The sequence below is a fragment of the Daphnia magna genome, linkage group LG6 (assembly GCF_020631705.1).
Source record: "Daphnia magna isolate NIES linkage group LG6, ASM2063170v1.1, whole genome shotgun sequence".
NCBI lineage: Eukaryota > Metazoa > Arthropoda > Branchiopoda > Diplostraca > Daphniidae > Daphnia > Daphnia magna.
The window spans coordinates 665,746-687,278 of record NC_059187.1 but is presented as its reverse complement, the minus strand read 5'-3'; the positions used below and the strand labels follow the sequence as shown (position 1 = coordinate 687,278).

General features: G+C 38.6%; 6 protein-coding genes across 11 annotated transcripts; 2 read left to right on the top strand and 4 right to left on the bottom strand.

Moving 5' to 3' along the window:
* Positions 1-1,436: 1,436 nt before the first annotated feature.
* On the top strand, positions 1,437-2,479 carry LOC116924795 (trafficking protein particle complex subunit 5). The gene is made up of 4 exons (XM_045175305.1): positions 1,437-1,702; positions 1,779-1,905; positions 1,988-2,170; positions 2,229-2,479. Exons 1-4 carry the CDS (start codon positions 1,551-1,553, stop codon positions 2,325-2,327), a joined length of 561 nt encoding a protein of 186 aa, XP_045031240.1. The 5' UTR covers positions 1,437-1,550; the 3' UTR covers positions 2,328-2,479.
* LOC116924793 (8-oxo-dGDP phosphatase NUDT18) lies at positions 2,313-4,382 on the bottom strand. Of its 4 annotated transcripts, none has more exons than XM_032931341.2 (7): positions 4,035-4,382; positions 3,687-3,877; positions 3,538-3,613; positions 3,186-3,468; positions 3,018-3,123; positions 2,690-2,945; positions 2,313-2,574 (listed from the first exon to the last, which is right to left on the bottom strand). In XM_032931341.2, exons 1-6 carry the CDS (start codon positions 4,138-4,140, stop codon positions 2,697-2,699), a joined length of 1,011 nt encoding a protein of 336 aa, XP_032787232.2. In that variant the 5' UTR covers positions 4,141-4,382; the 3' UTR covers positions 2,313-2,574; positions 2,690-2,696. The 4 variants fall into 4 exon arrangements, with proteins under 4 accessions (XP_032787232.2, XP_032787233.2, XP_032787231.2 ...); XM_032931342.2 differs by having other exon boundaries at positions 2,313-2,566; XM_032931340.2 differs by having other exon boundaries at positions 2,313-2,566; positions 2,701-2,945.
* A 504-nt stretch (positions 4,383-4,886) lies between these two features.
* LOC116924791 (importin subunit alpha-7) lies at positions 4,887-7,900 on the bottom strand. Of its 3 annotated transcripts, XM_032931337.2 has the most exons (10): positions 7,764-7,900; positions 7,366-7,584; positions 6,781-7,261; positions 6,610-6,709; positions 6,379-6,542; positions 6,115-6,319; positions 5,902-6,045; positions 5,671-5,830; positions 5,339-5,577; positions 4,887-5,194 (listed from the first exon to the last, which is right to left on the bottom strand). In XM_032931337.2, the coding sequence occupies exons 2-9, from the start codon at positions 7,520-7,522 to the stop codon at positions 5,384-5,386; spliced, it is 1,605 nt and encodes a 534-aa protein (XP_032787228.1). In that variant the 5' UTR covers positions 7,523-7,584; positions 7,764-7,900; the 3' UTR covers positions 4,887-5,194; positions 5,339-5,383. The 3 variants fall into 3 exon arrangements, with proteins under 3 accessions (XP_032787228.1, XP_032787227.1, XP_045031239.1); XM_032931336.2 differs by having other exon boundaries at positions 4,887-5,577; XM_045175304.1 differs by lacking the exon at positions 7,764-7,900 and adding an exon at positions 7,673-7,691 and having other exon boundaries at positions 4,887-5,577.
* On the bottom strand, positions 7,763-10,415 carry LOC116924792 (acetyl-CoA acetyltransferase B, mitochondrial). Its single transcript, XM_032931338.2, has 9 exons — positions 10,212-10,415; positions 9,893-10,119; positions 9,591-9,819; positions 9,314-9,518; positions 9,165-9,250; positions 8,887-9,093; positions 8,675-8,814; positions 8,496-8,612; positions 7,763-8,328 (listed from the first exon to the last, which is right to left on the bottom strand). Exons 1-9 carry the CDS (start codon positions 10,230-10,232, stop codon positions 8,055-8,057), a joined length of 1,506 nt encoding a protein of 501 aa, XP_032787229.1. The 5' UTR covers positions 10,233-10,415; the 3' UTR covers positions 7,763-8,054.
* Positions 10,416-10,699: 284 nt separating this feature from the next.
* On the bottom strand, positions 10,700-14,433 carry LOC116924790 (gamma-tubulin complex component 2). Its single transcript, XM_032931335.2, has 13 exons — positions 14,272-14,433; positions 14,035-14,196; positions 13,831-13,970; positions 13,393-13,773; positions 12,692-13,336; positions 12,475-12,625; positions 12,104-12,357; positions 11,844-12,018; positions 11,550-11,742; positions 11,369-11,494; positions 11,168-11,275; positions 10,974-11,110; positions 10,700-10,885 (listed from the first exon to the last, which is right to left on the bottom strand). Exons 1-13 carry the CDS (start codon positions 14,322-14,324, stop codon positions 10,801-10,803), a joined length of 2,610 nt encoding a protein of 869 aa, XP_032787226.1. The 5' UTR covers positions 14,325-14,433; the 3' UTR covers positions 10,700-10,800.
* A 456-nt stretch (positions 14,434-14,889) lies between these two features.
* Positions 14,890-21,268, top strand: LOC116924406 (zinc finger protein 239). Its single transcript, XM_032930933.2, has 5 exons — positions 14,890-15,025; positions 19,637-20,107; positions 20,177-20,346; positions 20,589-20,754; positions 20,813-21,268. The coding sequence occupies exons 2-5, from the start codon at positions 20,005-20,007 to the stop codon at positions 21,184-21,186; spliced, it is 813 nt and encodes a 270-aa protein (XP_032786824.2). The 5' UTR covers positions 14,890-15,025; positions 19,637-20,004; the 3' UTR covers positions 21,187-21,268.
* Positions 21,269-21,533: the final 265 nt, after the last annotated feature.

Below are 21,533 nucleotides of genomic sequence, written 5' to 3'. Positions count from 1 at the left end.
TACCCTTCCCACTTTTTCATTTTTGGCCAAATTTCAAATTTGGCTTAAAATACATGATTTAGATTCAGAATTGAATGAAAATCACGGAAATCAGGTTTATTTTTCTATTGGTCTTATAGTTTTTCATTTACATGTTAAAAACCATAAATGAAGTTGGTGCGCTAACAGAACTGTTTTCGTTAATTTTTTAAACGGCTAGTCTAAAGAGAAAACCAATGACTAAATCGAAATCAGCGTTCAATTTCGATTATGCCGTCTGATTTTTGGAGAATTTCAAGAGATGTCATTTTTGGCCGATTTTGACAAAAGTGAAAAGGCTATTACCCTTCCCACTTTTTCATTTTTGGCCAAATTTCAAATTTGGCTTAAAATACATGATTTAGATTCAGAATTGAATGAAAATCACGGAAATCAGGTTTATTTTTCTATTGGTCTTATAGTTTTTCATTTACATGTTAAAAACCATAAATGAAGTTGGTGCGCTAACAGAACTGTTTTCGTTAATTTTTTAAACGGCTAGTCTAAAGAGAAAACCAATGACTAAATCGAAATCAGCGTTCAAGTTCGATTATACCGTCAGATTTTTGGAGAATTTCAAGAGATGTCATTTTTGGCCGATTTTGACAAAAGTGGGAAGGCGGGATGAAGGCGTTGATGATCAGCGCACGCCTCATAGGACATGTATACGGAGTCTGTTTTGCCCGAAGAGCAAACGGTTTCCGAGATATTATGGCGAATTGGCGACCAGGCCGTACCCTATCGGGAACTTCCTGAACGGAGTGAGGGCCCCTAGTAGACGACCATAATCGAAACAATGGAGCTCACACGGCCTGTGAAAAAACCTGTACGTTGCCGGGCGACGCACAAAGCCTCGCCTTGAAAAATAACTTCGCGGCCTGATTTTTCCCTATCTTCATGACCGACGCGCCATCTCTCTGAAAAAAAATCTCCAGAAATGTCGAGTCGCTCTTAGATTGCTCCGCATTCCTTTATTGTTGAGCCGATAATTGACAGGACCCCTTCGTTAATCTCCGCGTTATCTCCTCTACAACACGACGTAAAGTTTTGCGACGCAGCATCTAAAAAAAGAAAACGTATAAAGGATACGTACGAGACCCTGAAATCGACTCGAGTTGGCTGACTAAACTGCTCCACACTCCTTCGTCGTTCAGCCGATAAAAACGGGGATTCGACCGGGAGCTGCTGCGTTATTTCCTCTACAAACGGAGACCAATCTCAGCGGCACAGCATCTAAAAAAAAAAACGAACGAAAGATTAGTGCGGACACCCCTGAAATCGCCGCGCCATCAGCGCCATCTCTGGGGTAAAGTCTCAGAAAAAGTGTCGGTCGATCCACCGGTCGTTGTAGAAGGGTAGGGGTGCCTGTATCAGGGGGTTGGGAAATGCGAGTTTTGATAGAATCCCTATCGGGAAATTGTTCAGTTCTCTCATAGAATGACAGATGGTGTTAAGCACAGATTGTTGTTGAAATGGTCGACATTGTTTGGAAGATACTGTAGATTTCCATTAATTTGTTATAGTAAAAAAATATGTCATCCCTGAAACTGAAAACTACCATTCTTGATCGCTCTATCAGTAAAGGAAAGAACGAAGTTAGTTTGAATGGATTTGCTCTATTATTCTCAGAAATCGTGCAATATTGCCAAAACAGGGTATCCACTGTACCTGAGCTACAGGCCAAGTAAGTGAGATTCTATAACTTTGAACTGATGTCGCCATTGATTTCGTATAATATTTTCTTGGTATAAAATTTGCAGGCTTTCTGAGTTTGGGCAGCAAGTTGGAATTCGTATGCTTGATTTACTTATTGTCAGAGAAAAAAATGGAAAAAGAGAGATTAAACTTCTCCAAATTTTGATTTTCATAAAGTCAACTGTGTGGAAGGTAACCAATCCAGAGAAAAATATTATGAAAATTTAAGAATATGGTATGCATTAGCTGTTCCTACTAACAGTGTTTTTACTAGTCATTGTTCGGGAAAGAAGCAGATAAACTTGAACATGCCAATGATGATGATCATACTTACTATCTTATTGAAAAAGAATCGTTAGTGAACAGATTTATTTCTGTCCCCAAGGATAAAGGAAACCTCAACTGTGCTGCTTTTAGTGCTGGTATCATTGAAGGAATCTTGAATACTAGCAACTTTGTGAGTATTCCTCAATTCCTTAAAGTAGAAACTTTTATTATTGTTTATTTCATTTCAGCCTGCAAAAGTCACAGCTCACTGGCACAAAGGAACAACATACATGATTAAGTTTGATGAATCAGTTATTGTAAGAGACAAACAATTAGAAGGAAGATAACAAATGGTGTATTTTCACATTCATCAGTAAATGTAAATCATACTACATGGAATAAAAACACACAGAATGTGGGTATGCCAATGGACGGAATAATGATAACTAACATTAACATATGTTTCGCCGATAACAATTTAATAAATATATTCAAAATATTGCATTATTCTTCTTATCTCTATGGTTAGTGTGCCAATACAGTAACAAATATTGGAAGATCTTGAAGTAGATTCAGGCATCAGATTCTGAAGTCCTGCCAAAATCGACAAATAAAATTTTGTAAGCTACCTTATAGCTGAACGTGGCATTCAAATATTAGGCCGGCTGGGGGTTGGTAGATTTCAACAAGTTGAGATGAACCAACTTACCGACTGCTTACCGAACGACGTTGAGAGGAACAGTACGGAATCTCCCCATTCTCGATAACAAGTTACCAGCCACTTCCAAATTCACTTGAAACCATGAATATTTATCAATTAATCCCACCTCTTCCAAAGGAAGTCGCACGGACACTAACAAAGTAAGACACAATCCATCCGTAATTTTTGGGGCTGGCTGGCAATTATGACCCAAAGCTAAGACTCCATGTGGCCTGTGCGAGGGTAAGTCGGCACCAAACATTTCCTACGATAAAAATGAATGTTAGGTTTATCTTAGTTTTCAATAAGAAATATAAACTTGGATTCACTAAAATACCGTCATAAATTTCTTAAGGATTGCGTGTAAACTTCGTCCAGGATGAATTTCGCATACTGGCAGATGCGCTGCCGTCTTTTCCGAAACTAGAACATGTACCTTGTTACTAGATGGACAAAAATTGGCTATTAAGTATGCAGACACAGGAAAAAATTAAAAGCTCTTTACTTTGTCTTTCTTCGGGCACAAATGATCAATCTTAAAAATAACTTTGTGTATGACCGCGGAGTAGGGAGGAGGGAAGGGTGGAACGCTTGATGGGTATCAAGTTGGATTTTAAAGGATCTCGCATGTTCAACAATAGATAAGATATCCCCTGCTCTTAGGGTTAGGTCAGCTAAATTCTGAACCCATTTGGCTTGCAAAGACTCAGAATCTGCTTGTGAGGGTTGTTTAATTGAGCCACCTGTTACATTTCCAGCAAGAACAAATCTGTACCAGGATCCAGCAGCTGCAAAAACACACAACATGAACATTCCTCCATATGACTAAAATCATTGTTTTTGTAAAGCAATAATACCTGATTCCACCATTAACAAGGTTGAGGGTTCAGCCGTCAAACCAGTTTCTTCTAAGACTTCTCGCTTAAATGCATCCTGTAGCCAAAGTGTTAAAAACTACATCATTTTTATCTAGGTTTTGTATTTATTAAAATTTAGGTTTTCTTACCATTATACTTTCATTTGGTTCTACTCTACCAGCAGGAAGGTACCACTGCCCAGCACATGAACTTTTAGCTTCTTGCATCATTAGTATTTCATTTTTTTCGTTGATGATAACAGCCATCACAACATAGCACACAGATTGCTTCAGGATGGGAACAAAGTCTGGAGGTGCAGAAGGTGCTAGACCTTTTGAAACTAAAAAAATATTAATTGAAAAAGTTTAACACATAGTTTTAATATGTTTATCACTAGATCTCACATTGCGCTAATTGTTTGTTTGAACTTATTAGTTCACTTTTACTGTTTATTAACACCTATCTGAAATTAACTAATCAGTATAAAGAAAACTTACTGGCAGCTTCATTTTGATCTTCAAGAGTGAAATCACAGAAATCTTGAGGCTCTTCCGTATCTTTACCATTCAAGAGAAGTATCACGTTTTTCTCGATATTTTCCATTTTTGTGACATTTAGAATGTGAAAAAACCTCGAAAACGTATCTCAAAGAATACGTTGTTATAGCTGCACTCTACTAATGCATTCCTCCCCACAAGTTTATTTGTCAACTGCCCTCCGAACATTGACAGAATGTCCCAATTTTTTCTCGGATTTTGACAGCTAAGCAAGCTGTAGTCTAAACAGGATATACCGTTCGAAGAAGGGCTTGGTCAGCTATGACCACTAGTGGCAGTGGCACCAGACCTCCTATCATAGTGCCAGGGCAACTTCCAACTCGGTAGTTGGCACATTTCAACAATTTCTTTCCACACACTGCGTTCGCTGTTTGTTATCTAATATTTTTTAAATTTTGATTGTTTAGACAAGAAAATGTTGTAATACCTGAATTATTCTCTCTCTGTAATAGCTGCGGAAAAAATCGATCGCTTGTTCAAATAGCGTACTAGTTTCTTTCGATAGTAGGGCCTATTAAAAATGTAGTGTTTAAGATTTTTATTTACAAACTTTCCACCTAGAAAAAAAAATAATAAACCAAATTAATGGCACATTTAGAACAAGCAGACCCATCCAAGCAAAACTTTACAATCTCAATAAATTTTTAAAGCACTTTACTTGGTCTGTAAATTCGTATTTTTTTTTCCCTGCCTTTTAGATGAGATATTATTTAGGTTATAAATTTCTTTTCTTTCGTTGCTAATTTGGAAAATCCAAATAGTGTATGGTAGTCTGATCAAAAGCACTTTGTATTCAGTATCACTACCTCAACTTTATTTGTCGATTTGCATATGCGGTATGTTACAGAGTCGCCTATCCTCGCACCATCGAATTATTCATATAGGTATTTTATTTTGTGTCCTTTAATGCCGTTTCTTTCAAATCGGAGGCATATTTCTTTCATATATGATACAGAGGAAAGGTGAAGAAAAACAAGCAAATCTTCTGAATACTCTTGATCAAATCCATAGCGCGAAGAAAACAAAAGGAAAAGATTGTTGGGTCAATTTCGTGACAAGCAAAGGAAGAGCTTTAGATCCTTTGGAGAATATAATGTAACCTTATTGAAAATATGAGAAAGGTGTTACAAACAAAGACAAGGGTCAGCTTCTTCAAAGAAATCAATCACTTCTAAATATAATTATCAATTCCATGTTTCATAAAAAGTGAAGAAATGCAGAGAATCACTCTTGCAGCAGACTACCTTTCTCTTCCCATCCCCTGCTCCTAAATCTTTGCAAATACAGGTTCAGAATTCAAAGCCCTGAGTAGGCGGTTGCTGTTGATCAGGATTGAAGTTGAACTGTTGGCCCTGTGCATCCACAGACGGCGCCAACTTCGTATCTTCTTCTTCCGAACCAAAGTAAGTTTCAATGATATCGAAAGCTTTTTGGTAAATTTCCATGTTTTCGTGGGATTGTAAAAACTCAATTTTATCCAGCCCTGCAAAGAAAAAAATTAACAGGAATGATCTAGAAATGACAAGATTTACGAATTACTGCATAAAAAAATTTTTCAAATTATTTAAGCACTTGCCGTAACATTCTTCGATTAAAATGGCATAAGCATTAGGTCCAGAACGAGTCTGAGCTTCCTGCTGACCAAGTCGAAGTATATTTTCCAGTCCACTTAGAGCAACCTGGATGATTTTGGCATCCATTACGGTAAGTAACTCACATAAGGGGTGAATGCATCCCTACGATGTAAAAGACAATTACATGTTACAGAAGTTATGTAAGCAAGGCAAAAGCAAATCGACGTGCATACCAAATTAACAAGGAAACGAATTTGCTCCGCAGTGCCACCCGATGTTGCGTTTGTGATAGCCCAAGCGGCTTCCTTTCGAGTTTTGAACTCTGCTTTGCCAAGTATATCGATCAGAACAGGGAAGATGTTTGCGTCTATAACGGCCTACAACGTCAATATAGCTGGTTAAGAAGTAAGCAATAACAGGAAAAATAATAAATAAAAGAATGCTACCTGTATCTGTTGCCGATTACCCGCCGTAATGTTTGAAATAGTCCAGCATGCTTCCTTGCGAATCGATTCTTTTGGTGAAGTCAAAAGGTGCAGCAGACAATGCATAACCGAACAATTCAATACCACCTGAGTTTGGACGTCATCACCAGTCACGATATTCCCAACAGCTCGCAACGCGCCTTGTACTACGCTCGGCGTTGTATGCCTAGTTAAATGTAAACTTTTTTAACGCTGCCGTTTAACGAATAATGACGTTAACTCTACATGAGCAGTTCAACTAGGCGCCGACAAACACCAGCGTCAATGACGGCTTGAATCTTGTCATTTGGTCCATCAGATAAGTAGGAAAGAGCCCAACATGCATCAGCTAAAACATCCGGATCCGCGTGAAACAGTAAACGAGCGAGGACGGGAAGACATGGTGAAACCTATATAAACAATGGCATCAACATCAAGGTTAATTAAAGTTGCGCAAAAACATATGTTAAACTTTACCTTCGAGAAATTTGGCGGAGGATTTTTACCACGGCACAAGTTTGATAAGGCCCATACCCCATTTCGAATCATCGACAATCGACTGGATTTACTCAATAGCCTGTTTGAAAACGGAACCTGGTAGGTAACAATCCATCAAAGAATTCAATTTTTTGTTTGTTTAGTATTTACTGCAGTAATGAGGGAAGGATGCCGGCATCAATTTCAAAATCGCGGCACTCTGGAGAATCCCCAGCAATATTACCAAGAGCCCAAACTGCTTGTTCCTGGACATCTTCGTACTGGGAACCAAGCAAATCTATGAAGATCGGGACGGCACCAGCTTCAATTACACAACGGGTCTGAGTAGAAGTACCGGAGGCAATATTAGTCAAAACCCACGCTGCTTCAAATTGCAAGGTGTAGTTGCTATTGTTGGCAAGAAATTCCACGAATCGAGGGACAATTCCACATTGAATCACTTCGTCAATAGGAGGATTAGGCTCTCGTGATAAAATTTTTCGGAATTTCTGGGTTGCTGATAACTGTACATTTATATCTGGATTGTACAGTGCTTGGCACATTTCTTGTGTAATGCTGCCCTGGTGGGCAGCAACATTCATCAGATCTTCTTGCAAAGAACTAGTAATTTCTTCATCTTGAAGATTTCCAGCTAAAAAAATGCAATTAGAAAAGATAATAAAGTATTAATAAAACAGAGCTCATTGGTGATTGTAGCAATAAAAGAGTATCTCAATTTTAATTTAAAACACTAACCATTAACTACATTCCTTCGTTTGAACAGCTGTTCTTCTCTCTTTTGCTTACGCAGCTGAACTCCTTCCTCCTCTCTCCTGCGCCTGAGTTCCTGTGAATCAAGGGCTGCATTTTTGTAGCGAAATTTGTGAGTTTGTCCTGTCCCTGATCCTGACATTGGTAAATAGGCAGTTATTACTGCAAACCAGTTTTCAAAAGTTTCACTTCAAGTTTTTTTTCCTGTAAAATAAAAATAAAAATAACCAATTGAGCAAATAGTATTGCATTTCACTAGTAGAGAGCTTGATGGATAGCTTAATTACAACACCTGCATAATAGTATTATGACCTTTTACTGAAAGAATGACAAGCAGCAGTTAATAGTAAATATTTTGAATTAATTTCTGGGACGAATCTTACTTTAAATAACAGAATCCTAATACAAGTTAGGAGCACTCCAGCGACAACGAAACCGAGTGGATACAGATGACAGATGCAAAAGGTATCACCAAGTATTAAGTAAGACCATAGACCTCCTAAACAGCAACCTAGCAGTGTCGTTTCAACCTTTTTAATGGCTTTGAATTGATATTGGAAATTCTACTTATAGGGTCGTTTAGATCCATTAATATTTTATAATGTAGTCTTTATTATGATATCAGTTTAAAAAAAAATATCGGTAACTTAATTTTGCTTGAACCAGATTGAAAATTACAATTCTGCGGCATTCAGTTCATCTTCCAATAGTTTTAAATCTACACGGTGTTTCATCAAAAACTTTTCATTTAAATGAAAAACGGGAATTTCATAGCGATACATTCCAAACCATCTTCGGTTTTCTGGACGTCGGATATCCACTTCATGAAAAATAAATCGATTCCATAGACTTGATTTCATAAGAACCATTTTAGCGTCATCACAGAGCGGGCACTCATCTTTCGTGAATAGTGTAAGCACCGGTAGTCGTCCAGGCGCATGTGTCGCCCTGGAACAATGCAATTAAAGAATAAACTGGTGTTTAACTACATGAAATCTGCAACCCGCATGGCCATCAGATGTATTTTTTAGAGACGACAGCACGTAAAAGCATAATATAACACTTTCAACTATTAAATGTAATCTTTACGGTTTACGGTTAACAGTTCAACTTACAATTTCTGGATCACTATTGTTGATGCACCACCACCTCCATTGCAAATGCTTGCAACACCATACTCCCCAGCCTTCAAACTGTACACTAAGTGGTTTACGATCCGGCATCCGGACATACTGTGAACGACACATTCGTCCAATTAACAATGAGAAAAGCACACAACTTCTTTGGTCCTTACCCAATAGGATGGCCCAAGCTCACTGCTCCTCCATGTATGTTAACTCTTTCGGGATCGATATCCAACATTTTTATGTTAGCCAATACTACCACGCTAAAAGCTTCATTTATCTCCCACTGGGCTATGTCTTCTTTTCGAATCTACCATGAAAAATAACATCGGTTAGTACGAAAGAATAAGAATTTAAAAGCTCTGTCTGAAAAAAGGCCTACCCCAGCGCGTTTCAAAGCTATTGGTATAGCAAAACCAGGAGCAATAGGGAAATCAATAGGGTCAGTTGCAGCGTCAGAAAAGCTAACAATTCTGGCGAGGGGCTTGGATCCCAGGCGATCTGCCGCTTGGGCGCTTGCGAGTACGCATGCTGCTGCACCGTCACTCAATACCGACGAATTACCAGCAGTAAGAGTACCGTTTTCCTTCTAGAAAAGAAAACAAACCGTATCCATGTAGAATTTATGTAAACGGACGAAAGCAAAGTTGGTGCACTAACGAGAAACGCGGTCGGCAGCTTAGAGAATCTTTCATAATCGACGCGCTTGTACTCCTCATCCTCAGACACCACCAAATCCGGTTTACCTTTCGAGTTAAATAATGTGAACCAAGGCATGTAGTCATCCTAATTTACATACTGTATCTCACCTTTCTTTTGCGGAATACGAACTTCGATTATTTCTTTCTGCATTATATTATTTTTGTATGCATCAGCACTCAGTCGATAACTCCGAAGAGCGTAGGCATCCTGATCTTGGCGAGAAATTGACATTTTCTGTGCGGTATTTTCAGCACAGTTGCCCATATGAATTTTATTATAAACATCTGTCAGCCCATCAAATGATACGCCATCCTATTAATTTCGGGTTTGTAACTTCATTTTGTGGGTAGCCAAGGCTCTGTGACATGTGTTTTAAATACTTACTATGAGTTTAACTCCTCCATAGGGAACTTCACCTCTAGGGAGAAAAAAAGGTACATTTGAAAGAGATTCCATTCCACCAGCCACCATCACACTTTGCTGTCCTGTTTGAATATTTTGAGCAGCTAGCATAATAGCTTTCATTCCTGAAGCACAGACTTTATTGATTGTAGTTGTTGGTGTGGTTTTGGATAATCCAGCAAACAGGGTTGCTTGTCTGCAAGGAGCTTGGCTATAAATGATACATTACAACACAAATAATATATATATTTTTTTTCATTTCAATTACAATACTAATGAATCACCCTTCACCAGCCTGGCACACATTTCCCATATAAACTTCTTGAATTTCTTCCTTGGCAATGCCAGCTTTTTCCACTGCAGCTTGAATGGCAATTGCACCCAACCTGGGAGCTGGTATGCTCTTCAGACCACCTCTGAAGCCTCCCATAGGAGTTCGAGCTGCTCCAAGAATGACTACATCATTAAGATTTGCAGATGAAGCATAAAATCGTTTACTGCATTGAACAACCTATTATATTTGTAGCAGAAATACATGTTCGATGTAATTAGCAGTCCAAATCTTTTCAAAGAATCGTAAGCAATATAACAAATTTAGCATACTTTGGAACTTAGAAACGCCATATTGCACGAAATGGAGAAATTGTCAACTCAAAACCCCCGGGTTTTTATCAAATTCTATGAGTCTTTATTCCTCTTAAACTCTAGTTCACTCCTGTAGTCTCTCTACCTGTATCTGAAACTCAGAAATCTAAAATTCTTACTATTCTTCTTGATTGGCGAATTCGTCTGCCAAACAAATCCCCAACACTAACGCCAAATTTCCAAGTTTTCCAGGCGCCGAAAAATGGCAACAGTGAACAGCGGATGAGCGGAACAGGGCGAAAATGGCCAGGTATCAGCCGGCCAGCATCATTTGCCGTTAGTTTTATTGTGGAAGCTCTCTATGACTGATATTTAGTTTGCCGCCCGTGTTCAATTTATGTTAACATATATCGTGAGTCCACAATAGCGTAAACATGTTAGATTTTAAATGGAAGCTTTGAAATAATGTTCCGAAAACTTTCACGCAATAATGTTTAAATTTCATGTTTTAGTAGAATACCTGGGAATTTTATTGATCTCATGAGAACTCATCGCTTGTAAACAAGCTATGCATCAGGGAAGAAAGAAGCTTTATCTCTGGTATACCCTATCCGGAAATTGTCTCATCCGTTTGGTTCGATTTCAAGGTGAACTGAATCACCTTCTCTGTATAATAGTTGTTAAAATCCAACCTATCAGCCATGTATAAATATTAAAAATTAATTTATAAATTAAACAAGTAAAGATTCCTGCGATCGCAAATTGTGGCTAATGATTTACCGGTTCAATAAGGTTAACATATGAGAATCATAGCTTTCATGGCCCATTTCGGCAATCCTGTGCAATAAGTCGGCGAGCAGCGTGGTAAATTGTAACTCCATGCGTGCAACGTTTTGGTCGAATGTATCACTGTTTTCCTATGACAGAAATACTATTAAGATAACAGTCTTTTCTTCGTAGAACAATAAACATACTGGAAGGAATACGTCCCCAGGAGAAATAAGAAGCACTTCACTCAGAGACGTTACATTTGCAAGGCTGCTCAATCCCATTTCAGCTTCTTTAGCATGGCGATGCATTTTCTATGAATAAAAAGCCAGCAAAAAATAAATAAGTATTTTACGCCACAAAAATTAAATAATAAATAAATAAATAAAAAATAATTAGCCATTCACAAGAATAAAATGAGCAAATGCTTCACAGAGTTTAATCAGCTTGGTTGCTGTTTGCAGAAGAGCAGGGTCTGTTAACATAGACTCTTTCATGCAGATGTTCAGAAGTTCCATATGAGTTGAGATGACCTGAAATATGCTGTACTTTAGAATTTCTTCTCAGCGTAAAATAATAGAAGCATACCTGATCTACGTTGTCCACTTTTCTGATTTTTTCAACAAAAACTTGCCAGGAGGGCTCAAGAACTTCAACTGTAATGTAATACAGCAAATTTTGAATGAAATGCAGCATGCGATGTCGAAGAGCGAATGCATTGTTGTACCACAGGCTAGTCGGGAAGGAGTAGTTGCGCACAATTTTGTGGGAAATCCAAACCCTACAAGAATTTAATAATATACCTGTTGAGTTTTTTTTTTCGATTGATTTTGGCGATTCATTAATTTACAAAATTATTCGATTGCAGGAAAAAGACCTTACCGCCCCAGGAGATTTTCCACATATTTAGTCAGAAAAAGGTGACGGAAAATCATCTGATAGCACGCCATGACTTTGGTTGTGAATACAAGTGAAACGGGCCACCGGACACGATACATAAAGGAGAAGGCTTCCAATCCGGTCAACCGTACATGATCCATTGAGTGGTTTCCTTCCACTACATATGAAGACGAAAATAAAACATACGTATAGAAAAAAAAAAAAATTAGTCTCATGAAATAGAAAATTAGCAATGGAATTACCGCGTTCTTCATGGGTTTGTATAGAAAGAATGCGAACCATCTGGGTAGTCAGGTCGTAGGAGAGTAATTCAAGACCGAGGTCGTCTTTGAAAGGATCAGCATTGGCTGTCGAAGTCCGAAGTGCCAATTCAAGCAATGATTCCAATCTGCTTGGCATTACATCGTCAACGTTCTTTACCAATTCTGCTCCACACAGCGAGAGGAAGTGCAGGATAAAATCTCCCGCGTTCAGGAAAAAGTAATATTTCACGGACCTACGAAACGTGCCAAGCATAAGTACTGGAAATGACAGGAGCACAGGACGATTCCAGATCGTACTACGACTGTTGATTAAAGTCGTACAGTTGAATAGAGCAGTTATAACTTATTACTTGAGCCGACCGAGAAGATCATAATCCTGCATGAGAACATGCAACAAGGTCTCTGAGGCGTAGCTGTAAGCCTTTTCAATTGCTTCTTTGTAGCCGGATCCATCGAGGGTATAACACAAATCATCAACTTTTGGTGGTTTAACTTTCATTCCTATGAATAATGTAAAGAGACAAAGTAATTTTTTAAAAAGTATTGCAAGAAGAAATTGCATATTACCACACTGTTTGATGACGTTGAGATATTTTCCTGTGCGAAGTATTTGGTCAGTAAGCGGGAGGAGAAACGAGGGTACTCGATCGCGCCGTAATGTATAACGTTTCTCCCAATAGTCATCGCTGTACGCTGTTGGGGACAGCTTGTCCATTGAAACTACTTGATGGTCTTCAACCATAAATTCTAGGTATGGGTCTTCAACTGAACCTTGGTAGATCCATTTCTGTAAAATCTCCCAATAAGGTTGGGCTGCAGAACGAGTGAGGGAAAGCAAAAGTTTCTGTTGCTTATCATTCCCCATGGCTTCCATTGTCTGTTGATGTAATACAGACAATACTTGGCCACCTTGAGCTTTAGCTCTCATCAAAGACAATGTCACATGATGCAACTGATGTAATGTTGCAACATTGGGCTGAAGAAGGTACCAAGCTTTTTGTAGACTTAACTCTGACTTAAGCAGTAAGCTTTCCAATTGACAGACAAATATTCGATATTCATGAACTAAATTGCCAATTGCCGATGCCAGGGCATCATTTACCATTCCGAAATCAAATCCAGAACGGCTTTCGTAAAAGCGCTCAATTATTGAATAAGAGGCTAAGATAGGAAAAAATCGTCGAACCATTTCCTTTAAGGAATCGTCAACACCTAAAAATAATATAAAGAGATTCATGAAGGAAATTTAAAGAAAGGAATAGTATTACTTTCATCAATTTCGAATTTTCTCTCGTCGATATTTGATGACAAGGGGAGTGCCCGTATGTAGTCTCCATCAAACCCACTAAGGACGTATAAAAGCTCCTCTAGAAGAATTCTTTCTTGATCTCCTACAGGCACATTCCCCAAAGGAGCTATTTGTAGTAACTGGGAATCTAATAACCCAGCGACGGGATAGTCCCAAGACAGGAAAGGTCTGGAGAGAAACCATTTAGGATTCTTTTGAATGATTTCCTTGGTTGTGCATCTCTTTTCTGCTAGTTCTATAACTGGATGACCTACGGAGCCTTCACTTGCAGTTTGCAACCTGCTTTTCAATTCTTTTAATTTCACACCCCCAACCACTATTGGTGTAGATGTTGATGGACCTAAATTCAAGCTCAGAAAATTACTTACACCCTAAAGAGCAATTAAAACTGACATACCAGATCCTTGGTTGCTATCGGTGCTGGTACAATAGTTTTTTGCTGATTCTTTTGGCAAACCAGCCCTAACTGAACGAATCACGGTCTTTGACTCTTTCATTTTTGAGAGTATCAAGACAAATGGATCCAGCTCAGCATAACTAAAAACAGAAATCAACGAAAACCATAAGTTTAAGTTACTAAAACAAACAAAGCCAAATATACTTTTTGTCTCGAAGCTCTTCATATTTGCTGATTATTTCAGCCGGATTTGAGCTCACGGCAGCTAAAGACTGGACGATTTCTCTCGTGTTTGATATTTGCACTTGGGAAGGAGATGTTACTAAGTTTTTCACAAACTTTTCAGGTGCAACCAAATCTGTAAGCCTGCAAGGATGCATTAAATGGTTCCACTTAGTGACAGGTATTTTCTCTGAGTTGATGTTTGAAAGAAATACTTACCCCAAAGAATCAATTAACTCGCTGACGGCGTGGTGGATTTTAAATTCCCCCATAACAATAATAGAATATTTTCAGCGATGTAACATTCACACTCGTCCTCCAGTCGACATTTCATGAAACTTTACGTCTTTACCATTTTGGCGGTAATATCAATTTTAAATAAAAAGCCATCTGGCGGATAGAATAGGAACAGTTAGCAGCATTTATTTTTATTTTTTTATTTGCATGAATGAAACATTTACTAATATATGACAAAAAAATAAAAAAATAAAAATAAAAATAAAGAGGTTAAACAATTGTTGAGCAAAAAAAAAGGGCAACAATTGTTTTTCCCACGATTTTTTGCCGCATGCCAGTGGCCTAAGCCCCAGGGCCAACTGAAGGGTTGCTAAACTGACGGAGCTACTGACGGACTAAACCATGGCTTAGTGCAACTTGCCCACGGCTCATTTTTGCTCCTGCTTCTGTCGCTGTGAAAACAGCATACGCTAAGATGTACGAAATTATGGATACTGTTAAATATTTAATTCTTCATTAAAGTACTCGTTTACCCACAATAATAAATAAAACCTTACCGATAATGTATGGAACCCAATCAAATAATTACTGTGATTAAACACTAGATCTGTACATGATGAAGTGAAAAGTAGAAAATTGGAAACAGTAAACTTACGGGTTCACCACGTGGTCGAAAAGAAAAGGGCGTGTGAGATATTGGCATCTTTAGTGAAGAAGAAAGCAGATCGAGAGCAAGGTAAGAGCTTTTCCTTCATTAAAAATGAATCTGACATGATAATAGCCGCGATTATGCATTGCTGGAAGACTTAGTGGCATTGGAAGTAGACAGCTTATGGTTTAAAAACATTTTTATCGATGGTTAGTATGAAAACGATGATTGAGAAAAATAATTTCGACTCTGAACGGGGAAACAGCAATTTTTCTACTTTCGGTTTCAAGTTCAAAAGTTTGTTTTAAGATTGTGGCCGTCGTTAAACGTCCAAAATGATTGTTGAAAACGTAGCCTAAACGAATTTGAAATTTGTTGCCAATTTCTGTGGAGAAATACAAAAGCAACACCTTTTCAGAAATCTTAATTGAATGGTTCTGGCCAAACGCTTTACATATCAAGATAATGTAAGCAATTTTGCTAATCATCCGTTTTTGTTTGTTTTTTTTGCCTTAAATTTAATGGTCACTAATGTCAAATTATATACCTCAGTACTGTAGATAAGACGAACAACATGATTCGTACGATCGCAGATTTCATTTGGCTGTCCCAGTAGAATCATGTTGGCAGCTGAAAGTAGCTTCATTTTCTTTTTCTCTGCGAAATCACGTAATGAAAATGGATCATATTGTAATATCTTACTGATGCGTCATTGTGTGGCCATTTACGCAGTAAAACGTTGATATCATCTTTTTTCACCCAAGGTTATCTGGCGGAGGTGGATTTTAATGTGAATTGCCAGGCTTTTGTTTGCCTTTGTGGGGGATTCCTAACGTTTGGCTTTTCTTTTTACTAAATTACCATCCCAGTTACTCGTGGATAGGGTAAGTGCGTCGTAATTTGAAGCATCTTTAGCTAAACTGGTAACAAGATTTCGGTGTCTATCTCCTATTTCTCCAGTTTCTCTAGGGATCTCAAACAAAAGGCAGTAGCAGTTCAGGCCGAATTTAACGAGCTTTGTCGAAGATGACCAATGATATTTTGATAGTGAACAAGGATTTTTATTTCAGTAGGCCGTTGGTTAGGCTAAGGGGGAAGATGCCATGACAGAGAATTCACGTTGCTCTGCAAGAGTTGAAACGTTTCAGCGAAAATGTGGTAGCAACATTAAGAATGATGCATAAGAGATCCTCAGGTCGGTGTAAAGCCTCGCTATTTTTGACACAGTTAATATGTATCGGTGGGCATCCAACTTAATACGGCCATTACTTTGCTTTGAATTTTTTCAGTAGTGCCATTCGCCACTAAAAGATGAACAAAAAAATGATGACCTCTCTCTCTATGCGTAATACTTTCATGAAGCTACTAATGTAGAACGAGAAACGAAAGAGGGGAGGTACAAACAACAAAATAGACAAAACCCGCTGGGGGTACAAAACGGGAACGGCAGTACAGAAAGAAAAGTGATAAATGGTTTTTATTCTTTGACACGAAAGACTCTTCCTGATATTTTCGTGGAAACACAATAGAAGACCAATAGGTAGTGGGAGGCGTTTTCAAAGGCGAGGACGGGACCAATCGGGTCAGGTGTATTATCCCCACTAGCAAAAAAAGTCGTTAATTTATCTTTTCTTCATAGTACCTGTACACTAATATTCAACCCATACACTCCAACCTCAGTTTGGTTCATTAATTTGCTCGAATTTTCTTGTAGTCAGAGTGGAAGTAATTCGAATCAGAAATGCGTCTAAACCCAATTTCGGTGTTGGCAAAAACAAGGTTCTTATTTTAGTCAAAGACAGAAGAATTGGAGGAGGCACAAACTAACTGGGCATCTTATAGTTAATGAATGTTTCGCGTTTAGTTTTGTTTGCTGCTCCTTACTAGGAAATTGCAAGCACTACGAACGTAGACTACTATGTAGGAAATGCAACACATTGATGGAAAATTAACAGATTTTAAAATGTGTCGCATTTCCAAGAAAGCACCAGTTTAACAAGACAATTGTTTCAATGCTCTTACAATTGGTATTGTTTTTTGAGTTTATTAATATTCAGCTATCGCAAGCGTTATGCCCTAGTTTTTTACGTAAAATTGTATTTGTACAGAGTTCTTCAAAACATAAAGGGGATTTAACTATTTTCATAATGGTGATTCCACATAAGTTAATGTTACGGATAGATTGGAGTAGCATACGTGGCCACAATAACTTTATTTATGATCAAGCTGTTGAATTTCAAAACACTGGATAGTCATTAGTCATTGCCCGCGCTGGGGGGTTTTCTTCGTGTTCAAAGAAAAAAGGTCGCCTGTAGTTGGTCGATTCCCCTTGCTTCCCATATGGCTGGTTGTTATTGCTACGGTTAACTGTCGGCTACAGGCTTGTTTAGGCGAGCTCCAGGGAAGAATGAACCACTAGAAGACCTTGTAATCATCCCAAAATTAAAACTAAATTCAAAGCAAGTAATGGAACACTGTGAACGTACAAGGTGCAATCTCACGTAGGACTATGTCGCAATTCAATAACCAAAATTGCGTACAGTTTCTGATACTTTTTCGCTGCTACTAGAGTTGGAAGAACATTAGCAACATCTCGTCGAGCTCATTACGTTTTTGCCTGAATGCAACAGTTAACCGACAAGAAAAGAAAAAAATTAACCGACCCTCTTTTATGCGTTTATCGGTGATCTAAAAATAACAATGAGTCCCATAGTTTAATGGAAGCTTTTTTCGCGGAAGCACCGTCTTCAAAACAAAGCCATTGTTGTGATTTCACATTGCTTGGTGCGACATCATGGACTTGTAGCAGTTCGTCGTTTGGAATCGAGGCGGTACGCTTTAAAGCGTCCCGAAGTAGAGTGCTGCAACGGTCTCTCTTTGTCCCAGCAGGCAATAACACGTACCTATTTTTCTCCGTTTCATGCTTTTTCTTGTTTTTTAACCTTAATGATGCCGTAGTGATATTGCCCTTTTTAACTTCTCCCACCTGATCGATTCTTTGCGGCCATTGCCGATGATCTGGCTTCATGTAGTGAGGCGGCAACTATCGGGATCGACCTCTTTTCTAAGATCTTTTTTGGTGGAAGAGTCGGTAATAGCAACAAAATAAGATTGTGGCGGCACTTTGCTGTCATACAATTATGAACGGATCAAAATCGATTTAGATTTTTGTTTCATTTGTTGTTGTTTTTTGTTGCATCTCTGATCCACTTTGTACAGGTTTACTTCCTGCTTTTGACCTTGAGCTACACATCCTGAAATAGTTGTACTTTTCATGCCTTCTCGGTTATAAGCAAAATCAGGTTTAACGGACCTTGTTTAAGAGTAACAATCTTAAATTTCAGCAGCCGGTACGGGGATTTTTAAAAGTTCTGTTTCACCTAGACCATCAGGACCCTTAGCAATTTAGCAGCTAAAGTATATTCTTGGGATATGAATAATTAATTTTCATTTCAGTTCTTGATGCATGACATCATCTACTAAACAGACTTTTATGATTTTACAGAACCTCCTTTTCTTTTGGTTTGTTCTTATTTATAGTGACGTTTCTAAAAATGCATTATGCTTGAAATTGAAATGAAAACGTTTGTACTATAGTTGGAGTATTTTCGATATATTTTGCCAATACTTCAGTAGGTATCTAGAAAAATAACTCGACAAGAAGCAGAGGCTACTCACGTGATGCGTAGTCTAGAATGCTATTTACGCGTGTATAAAGGGATACAGTAGACTAGCCTACTATATGTAACGTTACCTTCAAACGGCATAAATAGAAGCCATCAGCAAGTAGGAAATATAGGATTCGATTGTCCTGTTACAACCAGTAGCTAGATGACGATGCAATACCAATTCCATTGTTGTCCCATACAAATTTCAAATTCCTAACCGGCAGCGTGATATTAAAAAGGCCACGATAATAATAATCACTATAATGGGAATCGATTGTGTAAAAGACATGTAGCCTATATATGCGACGAATGTCCCTTGAAAGAAAAGTAGGAAAGGGACACAGCCCACATCACACACAAAAAAGCGGAGAAGAACGGCTTCCCTTTGTGTGGTTGTTGAACAAGTTTTTTGATAGCGTGTACTGAAAAGAGACAATGCGGCACAGGTGTAGACCAATAAGAATTGATGCTCTTGATTAGCTTGGCGGCGATTGGCCCACGCTAGCAAAGAAAGAAATGACATCACAGGTTTGATCGTCAAGGCTTGACCAATACCAGCAGCTGGGATGCCTTCAATTTAATTTTTCTTTTCTTTTCTTGGCCGCTACCACTGCGACGCATGAGGTCCCGCTTTTGTGTGCGTAACCCCGAGATATCGCTGCGGCTGTTATGATTCCATTTTCCAGGTCATTGTGAATTTTTTATATTTTGAGGGTGGATCGTTCGTGGTGGTCGGTCAGTCGGGGTTGAGCCTTCAGTAAGACAAGATTATTAGAACTTTTTAACCACTACAAGCGGTAGCCCATATCAATATACTAAAAAAAAAGGAAGTTGAAATGTTCGGGAGCTGTTTCTATCTCCCTCTTTCGCATAACAATTTTTCTGTCACGCCTTCCAATGGTACAGTATACACCAGAGCAAAATAGGGTTTGATTTGAATACACAAAAATAAAAACAAACAAAATATAAATTTAATAACATTAAGAAAAAAATTTTTATCCGTTTTTTTTTTTTCACTCTTATTTTACAGATCTACCGTTGGATTTGAGCTACAAGCCGAAAGAACGCAAGCAATTATCAAAGAATCCAATTTTGTCAGAAGACGTTGTACCATCAGCCAACCCTCAGAATCCATTGGGCTTCAAAAGTGATGGTGATCTTACTATATCGCCTGTGCTCCCCACTTCATCCTGTCCGTTGCGGAAAATTCAGGACTCACTGCCTAGGAAAGCAATAAGTCCTGATACTACCAGTACTGAATCGAGAACTGTTTCGCTGTACGATACAGATTCCGACCACGACGTCCTTTCCCCTCAAGAAGGCGATGTTTCCACCAAGGATCTTCACCCTTCAGGGAACGATAGTCGTGCCCTGTCAGTTACGACGAGTCACCAACCGATGCCGAGGAGAAACCGTGAAAGGACTCTTTTGCCCTGTCAAGTGTGCGGTAAAGCATTCGATCGTCCATCGTTGCTGAAACGTCATATACGCACGCACACTGGTAAATAATGTAAACCTGAATTTAAACATTGATTGTCTAACAACTATTCTTGTGCTTATCTGATTTCAGGTGAAAAACCGCATGTGTGCGATGTTTGCGGAAAAGGGTTTTCCACTTCCAGCTCGTTGAATACTCATCGAAGAATTCATAGTGGCGAGAAACCACATCAGTGTCCTATTTGCGGGAAAAGATTCACGGCTTCATCCAACCTTTATTATCATAGGATGACTCACGTTAAGGTAAGCTATGGGTAGACTAAATTTTAATCTGGTAACTACATGATTATAATCATGTGGTACGCGATATACGCTAGTACGCGATGTATCACGTATACTATAGTATATCGCGTACCACATCACACCTTGCAAGGAAAAGTGGCAAGTCGTTTGTGGTCATCAGCAATAGAATATATCTGTATACATCTTCAATCAATTGACGAATATCGGAGAGTTCGTTAATTCAGTTTTCATTTGCGTTGTAGGAAAAACCTCACAAGTGTACGATGTGCCACAAGTCGTTCCCAACGCCAGGGGATCTGAAATCTCACATGTACGTCCATAACGGCAGTTGGCCCTTCCAGTGTCAAATCTGCAAACGCGGTTTCAGTAAACAGACCAATTTGCGAAATCATCTCTTTCTACATACTGGTAAGATTCTTATAATTTTTGTTTTCCTTTTGTCCTTTATTGACTGTTTGATTTATAGGGAAAAAACCACACACTTGTTTGCGATGTGGAAAGTGTTTTGCCTTAGCCTGCAACTTAAGAGCTCACCTGCGAACTCATCCCGAATCGAACTCCTGTCAACTCGATACTAGTGCCGATCGAGCGGGGAAACATTCGGATTCACAAGATAACACCAAAGTCAATCCAACATTCTCAGCTTCCACAGCACAAGAGCCAGCAGAAGAACGTTGCCCCATACCTCAATTAAATCCCCGTCTGGTGGATCACGTCTTCTTTTGGCAGTCTATTCAACAACAACTAACCACCGACATGTTAGTACAACATCAGCAAATTCATGTGAACCCACTGCATTTTACATCGTCCTCATCTCGTCCATTCAAATCCTTCAAATGATTTCTTCACGAACAAGTCGTATACCTTACAATATAAATATGTGTACATGTCTCGTCTCAATAATAAACGTCAAACAAATATATTATTTCCATATTCCATATGAAATAAACCCAAATTCGTAAGGAGAAGTACGAATTAAAGAAGAAGAAGTAGGAGGTTAGAGTTGGTTAGAACGATTATTACGAATAATTGTACCCATGAAAGGCATTAACAAGCCTGAACCTTTCGTGAAAGCGCTGTGGCTACTTTATGTGGACAAATCGTAAAAATCCACTACTAGATTTGACATAGCAATTATCAAGACAATTAACACAAACAACATTTGAACATGATTTTTTCCCTTGAAA

Coding starts and splice junctions, on each gene's coding strand:
- LOC116924406 (XM_032930933.2), top strand. CDS start 20,005: ATGCCGAGGAGAAACCGTGAAAGGACTCTTTTGCCCTGTCAAGTGTGC. Junction 20,108..20,176: donor TCATATACGCACGCACACTG/GTAAATAATGTA, acceptor ATCTGATTTCAG/GTGAAAAACCGCATGTGTGC. Junction 20,755..20,812: donor TCATCTCTTTCTACATACTG/GTAAGATTCTTA, acceptor TTTGATTTATAG/GGAAAAAACCACACACTTGT.
- LOC116924792 (XM_032931338.2), bottom strand. CDS start 10,232: ATGGCGTTTCTAAGTTCCAAA. Junction 9,519..9,590: donor ATGGAGGAGTTAAACTCATA/GTAAGTATTTAA, acceptor CGAAATTAATAG/GATGGCGTATCATTTGATGG. Junction 9,094..9,164: donor AGCTGCCGACCGCGTTTCTC/GTTAGTGCACCA, acceptor TTTCTTTTCTAG/AAGGAAAACGGTACTCTTAC.
- LOC116924790 (XM_032931335.2), bottom strand. CDS start 14,324: ATGGGGGAATTTAAAATCCACCACGCCGTCAGCGAGTTAATTGATTCT. Junction 13,971..14,034: donor GAAGAGCTTCGAGACAAAAA/GTATATTTGGCT, acceptor TTCTGTTTTTAG/TTATGCTGAGCTGGATCCAT. Junction 11,276..11,368: donor CATTTGCTCATTTTATTCTT/GTGAATGGCTAA, acceptor TTTTATTCATAG/AAAATGCATCGCCATGCTAA.
- LOC116924795 (XM_045175305.1), top strand. CDS start 1,551: ATGTCATCCCTGAAACTGAAAACTACCATTCTTGATCGCTCTATCAGT. Junction 1,703..1,778: donor GTACCTGAGCTACAGGCCAA/GTAAGTGAGATT, acceptor TAAAATTTGCAG/GCTTTCTGAGTTTGGGCAGC. Junction 2,171..2,228: donor TCTTGAATACTAGCAACTTT/GTGAGTATTCCT, acceptor ATTTCATTTCAG/CCTGCAAAAGTCACAGCTCA.
- LOC116924791 (XM_032931336.2), bottom strand. CDS start 7,522: ATGTCAGGATCAGGGACAGGACAAACTCACAAATTTCGCTACAAAAAT. Junction 6,320..6,378: donor CGCCTAGTTGAACTGCTCAT/GTAGAGTTAACG, acceptor ACATTTAACTAG/GCATACAACGCCGAGCGTAG. Junction 5,831..5,901: donor TTCGTTTCCTTGTTAATTTG/GTATGCACGTCG, acceptor TTTACATCGTAG/GGATGCATTCACCCCTTATG.
- LOC116924793 (XM_032931339.2), bottom strand. CDS start 4,140: ATGGAAAATATCGAGAAAAACGTGATACTTCTCTTGAATGGTAAAGAT. Junction 3,469..3,537: donor CTTGTTAATGGTGGAATCAG/GTATTATTGCTT, acceptor GTGTTTTTGCAG/CTGCTGGATCCTGGTACAGA. Junction 2,575..2,700: donor GTTCCTCTCAACGTCGTTCG/GTAAGCAGTCGG, acceptor CGATTTTGGCAG/GACTTCAGAATCTGATGCCT.